Source organism: Phalangium opilio, unplaced genomic scaffold (assembly GCF_054372755.1).
Source record: "Phalangium opilio isolate 3A_F unplaced genomic scaffold, DU_Popi_V2 ptg000070l_1, whole genome shotgun sequence".
NCBI lineage: Eukaryota > Metazoa > Arthropoda > Arachnida > Opiliones > Phalangiidae > Phalangium > Phalangium opilio.
This window is the reverse complement of record NW_028324182.1, coordinates 12,451,183-12,467,946: the sequence shown is the minus strand read 5'-3', so window position 1 is coordinate 12,467,946 and position 16,764 is coordinate 12,451,183. Positions and strand designations below refer to the sequence as shown.

General features: G+C 36.9%; 1 protein-coding gene across 1 annotated transcript; it reads left to right on the top strand.

Annotated features, from left to right (window-relative positions):
• Nucleotides 1-563: 563 nt before the first annotated feature.
• Nucleotides 564-7,351, top strand: LOC149661708 (uncharacterized). The gene is made up of 5 exons (XM_089843281.1): nucleotides 564-1,211; nucleotides 1,308-1,584; nucleotides 4,373-4,609; nucleotides 5,900-6,141; nucleotides 6,198-7,351. Exons 1-5 carry the CDS (start codon nucleotides 1,103-1,105, stop codon nucleotides 6,764-6,766), a joined length of 1,434 nt encoding a protein of 477 aa, XP_089699407.1. The 5' UTR covers nucleotides 564-1,102; the 3' UTR covers nucleotides 6,767-7,351.
• The last annotated feature ends 9,413 nt before the right edge of the window (nucleotides 7,352-16,764 follow it).

The window sequence follows — 16,764 nt, the reverse complement described above, 5'->3', positions numbered from 1 at the left end:
AATCGTACGCTAAGCCTAATGTTAAAATCGTACGCTAAGCCTAATGTTAAAATCGCACGCTAAGCCTAATGTTAAAATCGCACGCTGAGCCTAATGTTAAAATCGCACGCTGAGCCTAATGTTAAAATCGCACGCTAAGCCTAATGTTAAAATCGCACGCTAAGCCTAATGTTAAAATCGCACGCTAAGCCTAATGTTAAAATCGCACGCTAAGCCTAATGTTAAAATCGCACGCTAAGCCTAATGTTTAAATCGCACGCTAAGCCTAATGTTAAAATTGCACGCTTAAGCCTAGTGTTAAAATTGCACACTTAGCCTAAAATTAAAATCGTACGCTAAGCCTAATATTTATAAAGCATGCATCTAAGCCTAATATTCAAATCGTACGCTAAGCCTAATATTTATAAAAGACGAAGCTAAGCCTAATTCTGGTATAAAGTTTGCCAATTTCAAATTATATATATGATACATAATTTAATGTTTGCCCCTGTATCATTAATTAATCCGTGATATAAACAAAAACTTCTCTAAGGTTTTTTTCCTCGGATTTTCTAATTCTAAATGAAGGGGGGGGGGGAATTACGAAGTACCTAACTCTAAAATTTATCTAAAATCAAAACCATAACAAGAAAAAAAGAAAATAATTCTGATTGACGTCAAAGTTACCCAATGAAACTTATGATGGAGGCAGGATTCCAAATGGTTCCCGCCTCTCTCTTCATCTCCTCCACTGCCTCTAAAATCATGCTTTTCATCCGGAAGGAAGTAGTTTTTTTATCCTAATCCTGCTAAGGGGAAAAAGCTGGAGTCGGGGGATGAGAGAGGAGAAACGGGGGTGTCGGGAAAACGATTTCTGACTTTGGCCGCTTTTCAAAAAGCTGCACTAGAGTGGTACGGCTTAGAAAGAGTGCGTGCACTGCGGACCATTATTTGAAAGAGTACTCGAGTTTCGCGTAGTGTTTTACCCTTAATTTGAATTAAAAGTATGTTTTAAATTAAAACTCTGGTTGTTTTTTAATTTTTTAAGTATTGGCATCTTATCTGATATTAATCGTGCCAGGAATATAGACAATACACGCGTGAAGGGGTTGACCCCGTAGGGATGGAGTGTAGCGAAGCGGAGGCTAGTTCTCCCGGGAATTCTAACGGGGCATCTTCGTCCAACTGTCCATCATCTTCCGATGAAGAATCCGTTCCAGCCGCGATTCAAGGTAAGCTCAAATCCTATTGACTCGATCTTATTTGGGAAAGATGGAAACCATTTCGGCTACATCAGTTTTCTTTTTGACTTATCTTTACGCGTAAAGACGCGGTTTCTAAAGTCCTGGATGGATACGACTGGTCACTGGTAACCGCAGCGGCTGCGCAGGCCGCGGCCAAAGCAGCAGCGGCTAAAGCGGAAGCTGCCGCCAGGGCAAGCGCGGAAGGTCAAGGAACGGAAGATGGGGGTAAAAGAAAAGGTCACGTTAAGAGACCCATGAACGCTTTCATGGTATGGGCTCAAGCCGCCAGGAGAAAATTATCAGACCAGTACCCGCATCTTCATAACGCCGAGTTATCAAAGACACTTGGAAAATTATGGAGGTGAGTCTGTCTAATTTGCATAATTTTGAAATATCTCAAAATTTAAATTTTACAAGAGGGGAAGGAGGAGAGGGAACCCTCCGTAGATTTTGAAAAATAAACTTTTAGATCTGTTTATAGTTTAGCACGATAGTTGTAATTATAAACACAGTTACAAATTAGACTCTTCAAGTTGACTCAACCCTAACTATTATTATTGAATGAGTTGCACTGACCCCCAAACTTTAATCCTCAACACATTTAAATCCAAAGACTTTACATTACCGTGGCCTCCCGTTGCTAGCTAAAAGTCCCCCCAAGTAATAAAATATTCACAACTCTATGTTTATATAATAAAAAATCGGACCTTTCAGTTTCAAGATGAGGATAAAAAATATGATAGCCGTCCCTCCCCGTAGCTATATAGCTAGCTTCTGACGAAGTTACAACATAAACCATTTCACTGACATGACACTATAGTATACTCTTGAACTTTCATATAAAATATTTCAAATCCTCTGGGATGATATCACTGTATCACAGCTTCCTTAAGTCTGTAGAAAATTTCCCTTTGATCCTAACGCGACCACTGATTCATTAATAAGGTAAAAAGGTCTAAATCTACAGGATAAACAAGGAACTACATAACTAGTACTTACGTCAAGAGACACTGGGGTTAACGCATTCCAAATTATTCATCACATTTCCGTTCCGTTTAAAATTGAATCTTTCATAAATTCTTTGATAAGTCGGTCTTCTTTCTTTGTCTCTTACTTTAAACGGCTTCCGACAATAAAATACTGGAAACTTCGTCACCGAAAGTCTTTTAATTATAAAACGCGTGTTAAGATTAGGCTTAGCCGTTTCAACTATCACTCTTTTACAAACTTCAAGGAGGCCTGGCGCGAGCTCTGTAAATTCTTAGTCATTCAACCCAACCACCAGTCATAATTTTTTTAAGGTCTTGCTTGGATTTTTTCGTTATCCGACCCTTAAAAAGTCAAAGAATTATGCGTGAGCATGCAGGGATGCAATATTGTTAAAAAATTTGACCTTTTCGGATTGGGGGGCGAGGACAGGGGACGGAATTGTTAAAAAGAACATTTTCCACATTGCCTAATTTTTTTTTACTAACTTTTGTCTTCATTCTGGGTTTGGGTGTACATAGACATAAATTCGCCTTAAGTCTAATTGAAGCGCGAATTATCTTTCGTAAGAGAAGGACCTGATCGTTGTGGGTTGTACATACAGCCTCTTTGGTTCGATGCCTTACGATGAGACAATATTCTAATAGAGCAAAGGGTTTTTTTTTATAATATTAGGAATGTATACGGCTACTAAGAATCCTTGTGTAGCCATTTTTCTCAGAGCTGTATGCATTCCAGTTAATATATTATTGCTTCCTGAAAGTGCTTGCAAATTTAGTTGGTTGAATTTAGGGTCTAACTTTCTGACAAATAAGGCTATAAGAGAGTGAAAAATCATAATTTTAAAAAACCTCCCCATCCATTCGGGAGCAAAAGTTAGTTATTTAAAGATTAACTCCCTAATAAGAAACGGGGCGGTATTTTTCAAAAGAAATTCCCAATCCGTCAAGAAAGATGTTACGAGGAGGTATCCCCCGTGAATCACCTGTTGAGACCCTTTCCTTCCTTGGCTTCTCTCTCTCTCCCTCTCTCTCCGCTAAGAGATCCCTAAAAGCATCCTTCAAGTACCACAGAGAAGCCAAGATAGAGGAGGATGAGCAAGGAAAGAAATTTTAAAGACGACCGAGTAACGTAGCTTTCGCGTTTCGCGGTCGGCTGAGCGCATCTGGCGGTCGACGCCAGAGTTAGTGGGGGATTCAAAAATCCTGATCTCATTTGCGAATTTTCCTGAAGGGGGAATTCACCCTACCAGGATTCGTTTAATGTAACCGCGACATTTACTTTGACAAAAGTATATCAGGATTAAAAATAGAGTCACAAATTTTACGTTTACGAGTTCAGGGATAAATTTAATCTTTAGGTTAAGACCCGAACCTGGCCCTCCCAACACGAGGTTTTCACTTTTTTTTTTTTTTTTTGCGGTTTCTCTTATGTAGAATTAGGATTTCAACGTTGCTCTGATACCTATTTGTTTGGCCAGCTAGTATTTTGATTTGTTTTAGGATTTCTTGAAAATAACATCGACATTACATCGTGTGTAGTCATTTTTTCTATTAATGTTATTGTATATATAAACCGTTCGTGCGTTAAAGGTGCTAAGAGAATCAATGTCCCCGAATGTATCGAAAAAGCAAGATCTATAGTATGTTCGTTGATATCACGGCATCCATCTTCAAGATGTCAAGAGTGTAGAGGAGGGGGAGGATGGGATTCTCAGTTTGGCTGATTGACAACAGCAAGCGAAACACGCGTAATCCCACACATTGGGCCAATCGCGATACCCTAAAACGCATCAACGTTTGAAAGATAACGTCAATTTTGATTCCTTCACTATCGCCAAGTACTTTCTGTTCCTCTTAGTGAGGGTGGCTCCTGTCCCTCTCTCCGCCGTATCTCTCTCTCTCAAACATTCTAGAACGCAAATTCTTTGAACCGTTCACTCGGGCATCTTCCCAAAGATCCCAGTAAAGTAAGCTACAAACCAAAGAAAACGTCTTATCTTTACACTATAGGGAAGTTTGTTTGGGCCCGGCCCGGGAATACGTGTCAAGATGGTACGAGATAAAAGGGTGTCCTCCGTCAAAGGACAGAAATGTTGAGAATTTTTACGAGTTCAATGACGAAATTCTTGTTTTAATTAAGATTAACATTTTCTTGCTCAGGTCAATTACGGAATCGGAGAAGAGACCGTTTGTGAAGGAAGCCGAAAGACTTAGACAAATTCACAAATGCCAACATCCGGATTACAAGTATCAACCACGTCGAAGAAAGACGGCCAATAATCACGGAAGCAACACTCCTCCTCCTCCTAACAATGGCAAAACGAGCAAAAATCAAAAGGGAAAATACGAAAAAGGATGTTCTCAGACCAAAAATCAATCTACTTCAACTACATTCAGGTATATGGGCTTCGATATTTTTTATAAAATTCGAGAAAACTATAGCTAGACAGACAGGAAGGACTTGGGGTGACATACAGACTGTAGAGATGACTATCGGAATCAGGAGAAAAAAGTTCAACACGTAGAACTTGGCCTGATTTCGAAACGTCACTGTCTCTTGTCAATTGCCAAACGGGAGAAAAAAAGTATTTTGATCCTATCCTCAAACTTCCTCTTATCTAATACGTTGAAATCTCAGCAAGCTTTGCTATAAATCAAATAGAGAAAGCGTTGGGGGCCCAAAGAGTAAAAAGACTTGCCGCGTTCTTTTTATTTACTTTATGTCTCGCTAAGGCGTATCGAATTCGTTTAGTTTCCAATCGCGGATTAGGCTAGAACCGCCTTAGTAATAAATTCGCTAAACTAGACTTACAGGACCGAAAAGAGAAAGAAAGAAAGATTAGAATAAAGATACAGCGAGAGCTAGAGGCGCGTGCGCCATAATAGTCGAGCCGAGCGTCAAAATTCCTACAAAAAATACGTCACAGTTGGATCGAGTTACTTACGACGCTCCAGAAAGCGAATAAAATAAAATTGCGCCAAGTCTAACGTTAACACGACGAAAAAATGTCAGTCCGAGGCCTAAGAATTTAGCAGAAAAGCATTTTTCCTGGTTAGTCTCGGCTCTCGGGGACCCTTGACGACCAACAGATACTGTTGTACATTTTTTTCATCGTGGAAAAGAATTACAAAAAAAAAAAAAACTGCACCATCATACGAGTTTAGTACTTAGTAAAGGTAGTGAAGGGACCACCACCAGTAAAAGTGATATTACGTCGTCAAAAAGACTGGCTTCTCGTCGAAGGCGCGCGCCTGGGCCATCCGAGACATCTGGTCAACTTCAAAAGAAATATGAAAGCCTCCCTCCGTTGCTTTCCAAAAACGGGGGGATTAGATTTTTAATTAATTTTTATATTTTCCAAGCCCTTACGTAAGGAAGCTTTCTCTCGCGTGTTCGAAGTGAGATTATGAATGAATTCAGAGTATGAAGCCTGTGGTTTGAATGTTAATACGCGCCTTACGCTGCATTAACCATATTGGCAGGAACAAGAATAAGCGCATTTAAAAAGGGAAATGGGTTGGTTTGATGCGAAAGGAAAAATGGTTACGACTTTTTCACAATTAAAATTAAAGTCAAGTGGGTGGTTCGAAAACCTTGTAGCGCATCTAGGTCACTATTTACGTCACCAATAAACTATAATTGATACCACAGAGTACTTGTGCTTAATATTCTTAAATGATTTGCAGGGGAATGTCTCGAGGAGTTTCCGAGTCGAGGATGGCTGGTCTGTCCGATTCCTTATCTCCGCAAGGTCCACCAACCCCACCAACTACGCCCAGAGACGATGGTCCCAACTACAACGCCGCTGGACACGACGTCAAGAAAGAGGGTGAGACTGAAAGGTCCAACGGCACTTCGTCCATGGCCGATAGACAATTCCAAGTGGTTCGTGGAGGTCGGACGAGACGGGTTTATAGAAAGAGAGGTGGTAAGTTGAATAATGTCTAAAACCATGCAGTTGTTACAAAGACACTCTGGTTTCAGGGGCCGCTGGATCTCAAGCATCGGGCCAACCGATAGATTTTAGTCACGTGGACGTGACGCAGTTAAGTTCGGACGCTCTGGAAGCGGTCGATACTTCTGAACTGGATCAGTACTTACCCCCGGATCCCAATCACGCGGCAACTGCTACTTTAAACAACGAAAACCCTCCTCCACCACCACCCCAACTTCCGGTGGCACCGTCTCTTCCTCCTCCACCGCCATTAACAGTAGCCAATTCCAACATCTTCGGGAGTTCATCCTCGTCATCTTATTGGTCAGCGCCAACGTCAACGCATTTGACCTTGTCAGGATATGGAGGACCTTTAAGACGTCCAACTGCAACTAGAGAGCATTACCTCGGAGAAGGTCCTGGACCAACTACTCTCGCTTCTTGCGTCCCGGCGGAGGATATGCCGTCAACCATGTCAACTTTGACCCCGTTGACCCCGCCTAATCAACCGTTCTATAGCGCTTACGCTTTAGCCTACGCTTCAACGCCTTACTACGATCATAATGAATACCAAGGCTTACAAGGAGATCCCAATGGTTGGTCCGGTTATTCCACATAAAATAAAAGTGAACCTAAACGCTTGAGCTTAAAAATAGTTGCTATAAATTAAAATAAAAACTTTCTTAAGCGGCGATAAAATTTAAATATCAAAATGCTACAAACTTTCGCTTATCGTGAAAAAAAGATATGTAAATTCATTTCCCACATTATATTTTTATACGCGGAATTAATAATTAAGCATTTGTTTATACTAAAGTAAAATTTATGTTAGTAGCCTTGTAAATTATTTTTTAAAATCGAGATTTATCTCAGATTATTTACTGTTTATACTTAAAAAAAAACTTGCTACTATCTAACACCAAACGCTGAATTCTCTACAAGGACACTAATACTTTTATCAAGATAAGCTTAGGGATTTCACCATGGTCAAATTGTTAAGCCTAGCGGCCTTGCCATCCATGATGACGCAGCGAAATTATCAGCCATCTTGAATCTATGACCTTAATTTGATCTCTTCTTTTTTTAATTTTAAATAGAAAAATGCGCCTTAAACTTCGAAAACGTTTAAAAAAATGCAATAAAAGTGTTATAATAAGTGCCTTTACGTCCCAATAAATGGTTAAAACTCGTTAACTAACAAAAATAAATACGATAAACCAAGTTAATTAACCACTAACAAAAAAAATAAATAAAATTAGCGCTGGTCGCTAATAAAATATCAATAACGTTATTTTTATAGGAATTAGAAAATTTTTAAAGTAGTTAAAAACAAATCAAAAATCTTGTTTTTTTATTTTCTATTTTCTTTCCACACTTGTAGATATTGTCATAGGTTTTTATATTTACAAAATATTCTCGATTCTCAATCGATATACCTCATTATTCACTAACAATCCTATATTTTTATGTACTATTTTATTTCTTGTCCTAAATGTTAAAAATTGTGTATAAAATTAATATAAAAAACACACAAAAAAAAACTTCAACGAGGAATTGGTTTAAAAGATTTTAAAATCGGGATATAATAAAACTATTTTTTTATACTATTATAGCCAGCAAAGTAAAAATAAAAAGATTTTTGAAGAAAGTAGCACGTAAATATGAAACATACAAAAGCTTAATTTGGCCGGGGTCATCTTGTTTTATATTCAATACGATTGCATGCGAAATTTACCTACTATTTCCCGCCTTTACATGCAATTTAACCAAGACACAGCCCGAAACCGAAAAGCAAAGAAATTTAAGTCAAAATTTCTTACCACTGTTGGGCGACTTTACCGCATCACGTGTTCATTTTCGACAACTTTTCTTTCGCAACGTATGTTGACATAACAACAAAATCAGCTTTCACAATGATCTCAGATTTCTAAAATCCATCTGGATGATCATCGTGAAAACCAGTTTTGTCCAAAAAAACGCGACCATCTTTAGTTTTGAGTTGATCCCTGTTGATCTCTTTAATTAGATAAAAACAAACAACATAATAAAGTTAAACTTAATCAGGTAAATTTCATGCAAAAACGCACCAAACCCATCTGTTATAAATAATTAACAAAATGGGTAATTTTCTATTGAGGAAAAAATATGGTATTTGAACACGATAGACAGTAGACCTCCCAATAAGGTTATAAAATTTTACAGAGTGTCTATATGTATTATAGAAAACAACTAAATTTACAAGGGTGGTGGTCTACCTCAATTTATAAGTAAAATAAGCGCAAAGTTCGAATATAAATTATCCAAATTTAAAGAATTTTTTTAAAGTTAATTTTACCACCCAAGAAGAGGAAGTAAAGGCTACTCTACAACAGAAATAGATCAACTGAAGTTAGGAAACAATACAGGTTTACTGGAGAAATATTAGACATCACTGAAGTAAGGTTAATAAGTAAGAAAGGTTAATGCACGATGTGGTTTTATTATTAGCTTGACCATCTTGTAATAACAGGCACCAGTTAAAAAGAAAAGTTCCAAAAAATAAAATGGCGTAATATATGTATATATAACTCCTTAGGAATGTCAGGAATTATCTAATTAAGTATTTCCAATATTACATCGCAAGTGTTACGTATAATTATCGCAACTGAGTAGAACAAGTTAAAAAAAAAAGAACCACCTTGGGTTTGGTTTTCAAAGGGGTGCGCGATGGGGTGGAGTGTAAAAACGGCGCCTTTATAAAAAAAAAAGAAGGGGATATCGTTTCTTAAAAATACTATAGACGCCATTATTATTATTATTAAACCCCAGTACGTCGTCCATATTAGGACCTAGAGCAACCTCGCCACCACTTCTACCAAGGCAACCAGCCATTGGCGAATTCGAAACAAGGCATATTTTAGGAGATCCTTTTTTAATGATGCCGGTAAAACCCTTTCAAGTTTCAAAGTAAGAAAAAAAATTGGATCTCGATCCCCCTTTCTATAAAATACTTTTTGTCATATAACGCCATAATACATCCTCCCCTTTTCAAATTGAAGGGGGAAGGGGGGAAATACGGACCACATGGCTTGAGAAAATTTAAAACCCCTTCAATTTTTGTCCGATACCCATACTGAAGTAACCTAACGTCTTGTTTAGTTCGTATAAGTCTTTATGAAATTAATTTGAGCAGACGAAAAACAAAATGGTGGAGCGTTAATTTATCAATAAGGTTACATTTAACAGAAATCATTGTTAACACTTAACACAGCGTCGGTTAAATACTAGTTAACTGAAAAGTTTATTAATAAACAATGTCAGAAGTTAATTATATAAATTTTCTTGGTAGAATATAGAGGGAGAGCTCAAGTGTTCGCGGAAATTCGGAGAAATAAAATTGGCGGGATTTTTTCCTTTTTTTTTGTTTGAAACGAGACTAGGAGAAAAGGGTGCACTGCCCTCTCTCGGTTACTAGAGGAACAAAATCCGAAAAGTGCAAAAGAATCCCGAAAGATGGCGCGAGAGTATCGTGTTTAAAAGGCGTTATTATAGACAACTATGCCCCCCCCCCATCTGACTATGGACTCCTGTACAATAGCTTCTCCTTTGACACGCGCTGAGAGCAGAACACTTTTACAGGCGATTAAGTTTTCTTCAAAAGAAGTTTTTTCTATAAATACGTTTGTATTTCCGTTAATTTTACTTTTTAGAGTCAAAATAACCAATTATGTACCTTAAATTACGATTAACTCCTGAACTCACCCAACTCAAATAAAATCTTCCAATTTTAGGGAAAATACCTAACTTATTCAAACCAAAACCTTCAAACAAATAACCTCCCACATCGGACATAAGATAAGGAACTCTTGGTTTTCCTAATTATGATAAGTAACGCTTGCAATAGAAAAAAAACTCGATTTCCTTTTGCCCTTTTCTAAGGAACCCATACATCACATATATTTTATTGATAATTTCCGGTTTTTAGTTTCGCTCACAACCACTAGAGGTCTCACTCTAGTAAGCTAGCTGATATCCAAGAATAACCATACCAACCAACCCAAGTTCCCGGGGAAACTGCGGGAAAACTCTCTCATTCCTTAATATAATAATCATTTGCGCATGCTCAAAAGCCTAGATTTGACCCCGGGGAAAATATCAGGGTGAAAAATTACGCAACTTTCCTTTCGCAGCAAGCAGTGACTTACGAATGTCCCTGAGAAAGAGAAGATTTCTCCTTTTCAAGAGATCGGATTTTTTTTTTCTTTTCGCAATTGAATTTGATTGTAATATCAACTCCGATATCGTAAAGCACTCACTCTTTTGAAAGAAAAAATAAAAAATAACTTGAAAAGATTAGGATAGAAACGGAATTCTATAATCCATATCCAATGAATGGAACAGCGAACAAAAATAAAGTTTATCACTTCTTATGCACGTTTTTTCTTCTACACTTTAACCTAATACGTAATATATAGAACACTTTCTTTAGCTATTTTACCCCACGCTAAGACTTATCAGTTCAACACTATAGCAGAAGAAGAAAAAAAACGGCGATAATAAAAGGCCCTTGCACTTAGAATTCACTTAATATCTCCAAGAATCAAATTAGGCCGACGTCGAAAAGTCCGCCATACATACATATATACATACATACCTCAGTCTCCAATTGGTTCAATATTATGGGGAAAAAATAACCAATTCATAAAGACACTGTACTTCTTAATCAGGAGCGATACCCGCGCGCCTTCGTTTATGGATTCTTTTTTATCAACTTCCGGTATTACTCTAACGTAAATCGAGAAGCGCGTACTAGCTATGATACTATGACTTTTCTCTCAAAGATTACTCGAGCGTCCTTCTAAAATAAAAACCGAGCAAAAGATGCGTCACATCTTCAAAGACTTCAACAACCTCGACATAAGTTACTTTGGGGATAAGAAAGGAATTTCGAGGCTTGGGGTAGAGTTTCTCAGAAGAAGTGAATTTAATTTAATTTAACGAGAATAAATCTTTCTTTTTACTAAATTTTTCTACGGTTTTCAATAAACGAACGTATTGACTCTCTAAGAAAAACTGACTCCAATTTTTAGAAAATAATTCGTCTAAAAAGAAGACAATTTTAGCTATAACTATACGCGGAAAAGAGACATTTCAAACACGGATACGTTTTGCGGTAGAAACAGACGCGTTCTTCAATTTGGACGAATGCCAGCGAGAATTGGAAATAAAAGCTTGGTTAATTACAGCCATTAGAGTTAGCAAACGTTTTGATATCAATGGATCATCAGAAAAAGGTTCTTTGTAGGAAGGGGAGACACCAAAAACCCAAGACCTTTGCCAAAAACCTTTTTCAACCAAAAACAAATTAACAAGAAGTTACCAGGCTCAATTAAACCTTTTCACAAGGGGGGCAGTAAGGGTGACACCTTTGAATTTATCTACTTCATATATTTTGCAGCAATTTTCTCGCTATAGTAGCACCTGTCGCTATTATAAACGCAAGCGTCATGTGGTCGTCGCGTCTTTAACAAGAGGTTACAAGTAAACCCTTACAATTTTGTCGCGCTTTCTAATGTATTTTAGCAATGTATAATGAACTCCATATTGATATAATAGCAAAGGATAATTATTTCAAAAACTATATTTAGGCACTGTATAATTAATGCCTTACTTATATACAGTAACATTGCTAATTAATATTGAAATCGTATAAAGAATATCTCCTCAACAAAAGCCGAGATACAACAAACCCCAAAAAATCCTTATTTCTCAGCCTGTTACGGCTATAATGACAGGGAGCCGAACATAAAGAGGTCACACAAAAGACACGTGTCCTTGGAATGACCCATATTAGTTTAAAACACGTTTCCGCACAATTTAAATGAGATCATAGTGTTTAGCAGACGGCATAATGAATTTTAAACTTTTTAGGACGGTCTGAGACAAGGACTAGGCAATATCCACGTCGGCGTTACAGCGTCACTTTCGGCGAAAATGAGCCAAATAACGATGAAACCGAATTAAAAAATTAAACACCGTTAGCGGAATGCAGTGAGCAACAAAAAATGTCGAGTCCGCACGTTTAATTACCGAAATTCAAAGAATAACAGCGAAAACATGATAGTGGAGGTATTTTTAGTAAGGTCTCAAACACAGTTATAGAAAAGCCCCGTCATGAGTCCCGAGGAACAAACAATACGAGCTTTTCCAAGACCTATGGCAAAACGCTGCCAGTAGGTAAAACCAAAAGACGGCGATAACACGAAAAATAGTTTAAATCACTGAAAATTAAGTTTGATTACCGTTAACGGAAGGCTTTAGAAGTCGTTATGTGCAAAAATCAAACGAAGCCAACTCGATCACGTGCTCAGCAAAAAAAATCCTTATTTCTCAGCCTGTTACGGCTACAATGCGGCTCTGGAGCAATGAGATAGATCTCTATGAGATAGATAGAGTTACAATTCAAATACTCGCGTATGCGTATTTTATTTAACTAGTTTAAAAACTATCTTGACAGCTTGTTACACAGATTATAGCAGCAGACGTTAATAAAAAAGTTCTTAGGGTGGCGCCACCCGTATTTGATAAAGATTCATGCTCGATAAAAGGTGTATTGCGAAACGTCGATCTCGAGATCTCACGTTGTGACTCTAGGTTTCATATATATATTCTATCTCATTGCTCTGGAGTAGTTTAAAGAGAGCGAAGGCGAGACGACGACGAAGGCGGAGCTAATCTTCCGTTTTTATGTCTTTTATGTCTCCGTAATATTTTTTCTCCATCATAGATGGCGACAAAATAAAAAAAATAAAAAGACGCAGTCGACAATATTCTTTAGCAACGTCACGTTAATACGTCAACGTGACGTCGACCAAAATGGGACTAGAGAGAGAGGGGGGGTAAGAAATAGAGTCTGGGACGTTGAGTTTAAAAATAACCGTAATATTTTTAGATAAAAACTCACTTACTTCCTAGAGCGCTTATATACCTTTTATCCCAAACGATTTTTCGCTAACCTTTGCAAAGATAATAATATCCTTAAATTTCAAAATAAAAAAGTATGGTAGTATTTTTAAACATCAGTGAGACAAGAGAACACGAGACTGTTATACCATCTTCTCTCATCTCATCGTTTGCCAAAAGATCAGTTAGGCCTAAAACTCTAAAACGTTCAGGCTAGGGTGATTCGTGAATTTAGCGAGTTTAGCTATTCCTAAATTTAAGTTTTAAAAGCATCCGTGGATTTCTTTCAGGATAAAGATATCACCGAGTTTATAAACAAAAGCAAACAAATTTCTATTTATAACTAATTCACCTAGAGGATCAGACTGAAGGATGAAGAGATAGACCAAGAAAGGGCTTCCTACAAGGCCTAGTCATAAGCAGAAATTTGTTTCGCAGATTTAAGTAAACAGAACTGTCGCATCTGGCTACCACTTTTTACGATTTTTCAACGACTAAATTCATCTGAAAGCCTAACTAGAATATACAAAAAGGTACATATATATATATACCGAGACTTTGAACAAATAAACTAAGTTGAATAAAATTAGAATATTGGGAGTATATTTTGCAAGAAACTCTGAAGTGAGAACCCTCACAAATAAATTATAAACTGTAATCGTTGTAATAAGCAACTTTAAAACGTACTAGATCTAATAGCAATTATAATTATAAACTCACCAGTAATAGATTGATTGTTTAACTATACGAGGCACACATCCTAACGGTTTGAGTTCTGATAGTTACTATAATATCCCGTAGCTGTAATCAGCGATATTTAAAGATCTTTACGCGCGTATCACCACCCCCTAAATTTTTTTTTCTTCTTCTTCTCTCACACACAGATCTCGCTAAGCCTAATTCCGTGCCATCCCCCTTTTAAACAAAATCTCTCTGAATCAGATTTTGATTTCTAAATCCCCTTGCCTTGGAAGGAACCACCCACTCTACATGTTCTCTAATAAAGAAAGTAGAGAAAAGGGAGGGGGTTATAGGGGGAAAGGGACAAAATCCACCTAATTTTTGCCTTTGGCGCGAAATAGGGAGTCATGTTTCAACAATTTTTTTGGCGCTCATTTTTATAAAAGAAAAAAAAAAATATTTAGCGCCTGAGACACGCCACAAAACCGAGACCTCGCACTGATCCAATCAAAAAGGTTTTGAATTCCAACGTTATATCATCATTATCCATTAATAAGAGTTTTAGAAAGGAGTGGAACTAGGGGGATTACAAATTCACTAAAATATTATTTTACCGTAATAGAGAACCTTCAAATTGAAATCAGCAGGAAGATTTCAAATTTATACATATTATTTGTCTTAAAAATGACCCCGGATTGACCTCATTTATTTAAAATACGCCCCCTTACATACATACAATATTGGTTTCTAATTACATGGTACCAGTTACTGTTTATTGATTTTAAAAACGCCCATCTTAATATGTCATTTGAAATATTCCAGCTAACGGTTTTAATTATTATTATTATTATTATACTAAAATTTAACTGGAAAAATTATATTTTATTGGGGAAATTAGTTAAACTATAAAATTAAAGTGCGCCATTATAAAGATTTCAAAATAATGAATCGGCCTCTATTAATTGGTTTGAAAAAGTCCATTTTATTGGAGCGGAATGGGGGTATTTAACTATAAAATAAAAGTGCACCTTTAGAGGTTTAAAATATTTCAGGTTCTTTAGGCTAAAAAAACCAACCCCGAGTTCTGATACTCGGCCTTCCCTTCCAGGAATTTAAAACACGTCAAAAATGGGGAACATTGGCCCAATTTTATATAAAAAAAAAACTAAATAAAATGTTATCTAGTAAACCAAACTCAAAATGAATGCCCCAAAACTGAATGAAATGATAAATATTTTCTCCTGGGAAAAAAAGAAGTACCTAACTTCAACTTTCTAAACATTTTATTTCGAAATTGAGAAAAATAAAACTTCGTACCCTAAGAGGAGTTTTTTGGCGAGTCAAAAGGTCATCCACAGAAAATGGGGAGGGGGATGGGATAAAAATCGGAGAAGTTTAAAAGAAAGAAAAGAAGTATATATAAAAAAAGTCAGCCTTGAAAATGTATCAGTTCGGTTTCGTGTTGAAATGGAATTATGGTGAGTAAACTACGAACGGCTCTCGTAGCAGAGTAATGACGCAAGAAAGTGAAGGAGAGCATTTTTATTACCAACTCTCTCTCTCTCTCTCTCTCTCTCTCTTCCTTTTAAATTTTGTTAACGCGTCATAGCTGACTTTTAAAAACATTCGAATCGGTTACGCCTCTTGTAACTAACGTTTAAAGGGTATAGATTTAATGATATTATAAAAAATTCAATTCTAAATTGATTTTAGATTAAAATAAAAACCCTAGCTTTCAAATTTAAATGCGTTGATAGACGGTGTTTGGCAGGGACAACACTTTTACAGGCGTTTCATAGAAAAGCGCTTTGTATTTTGACGCCTGAATCGCGGCTTACCCGCAACGTTTTCAGGTTGTATGTATTCTGACCCATTTATGGCAATATCCTTAATTATTTATAGGTGTTAGCCTAACTATAGGCTTATATAATTATGTAGATATTATTTAGCAAATACAGGGTGTGTTACAAAAACCGAAGTACTATGGGTTCTATGGGAGATTTTAGGTCAAAAATGTTTTATGATATTTTGATCAAGTCAAGATTTATTAGATTTAAGCGTTTTACTAATGATCCCTTAAATTTAAAAATAAATTAAAAGAATACGCTAATTTAATTAAGGGGTCATCCATAAAATACTTCCAATGAAAAGAGCGTGTATCCCTCCTATTTAGGTGCGCGGTACCGAGTACTTTTACAACTATATTTAACTTAGCCTACTTCGATCTCAATCAAACTGCGTAATTGTATAAACATCCGTTGAACGCTATATATGATCACAGGAAATCAAACTGAAAACGTGTCCCGCCTTAATATATATATTCATTCAAGAGTCACCTAAACTTTCTAAAACATTACGTACTAAACTATGATCTCTTAAAAAAACCACCCACGTTTAAAGAAAAAGTAAAATTCCCCAAAGTTTTTTTTTTTTTGAACTTAAAACGAAGACCAAAAAGAAAAATAAAATTTTTTAGAGATTGGACTGGTAAAACTTTGTGGTACCATTGCGGCGGTACTAAATATTTAAACAGGGGGTTTTTTTTTTCTTTCTTTAACCGAGGGGTTCAACACTAATTATTAAATATATTTTGAGTGTGACGAAAGCAGCATCCGACGGGTTTTGTTTTCCGTCGCGATTTCGGCAGGTTGCGTCTGGTCATTCCAAGGGAAAGAAAAACTGTCTTTTCTTTAACGTTATTGGTCTAGATTTTCGTAGCGGGGGTTTCGATACTATAAACAAACCCCATCACATCTTATAAACCGAACATCTCCAGACAAACTAAAATACCGATGCGCCTTTGGCCAAAGTTTCAATTCCGTACTGTAATGCTCTTTGCTTTCGTAATCTCTAGTGCGAATAGACCTTTTCAACGTAAAAAAGGGGGTAGACAATCCTCGATATACAAGGGAGGGGGTGATACATTGCCATCCGTCTCTGCGCAGTATCATGGTACAAAACGACTACAGCGCAGGCGCCAAAAACCGAGATAGA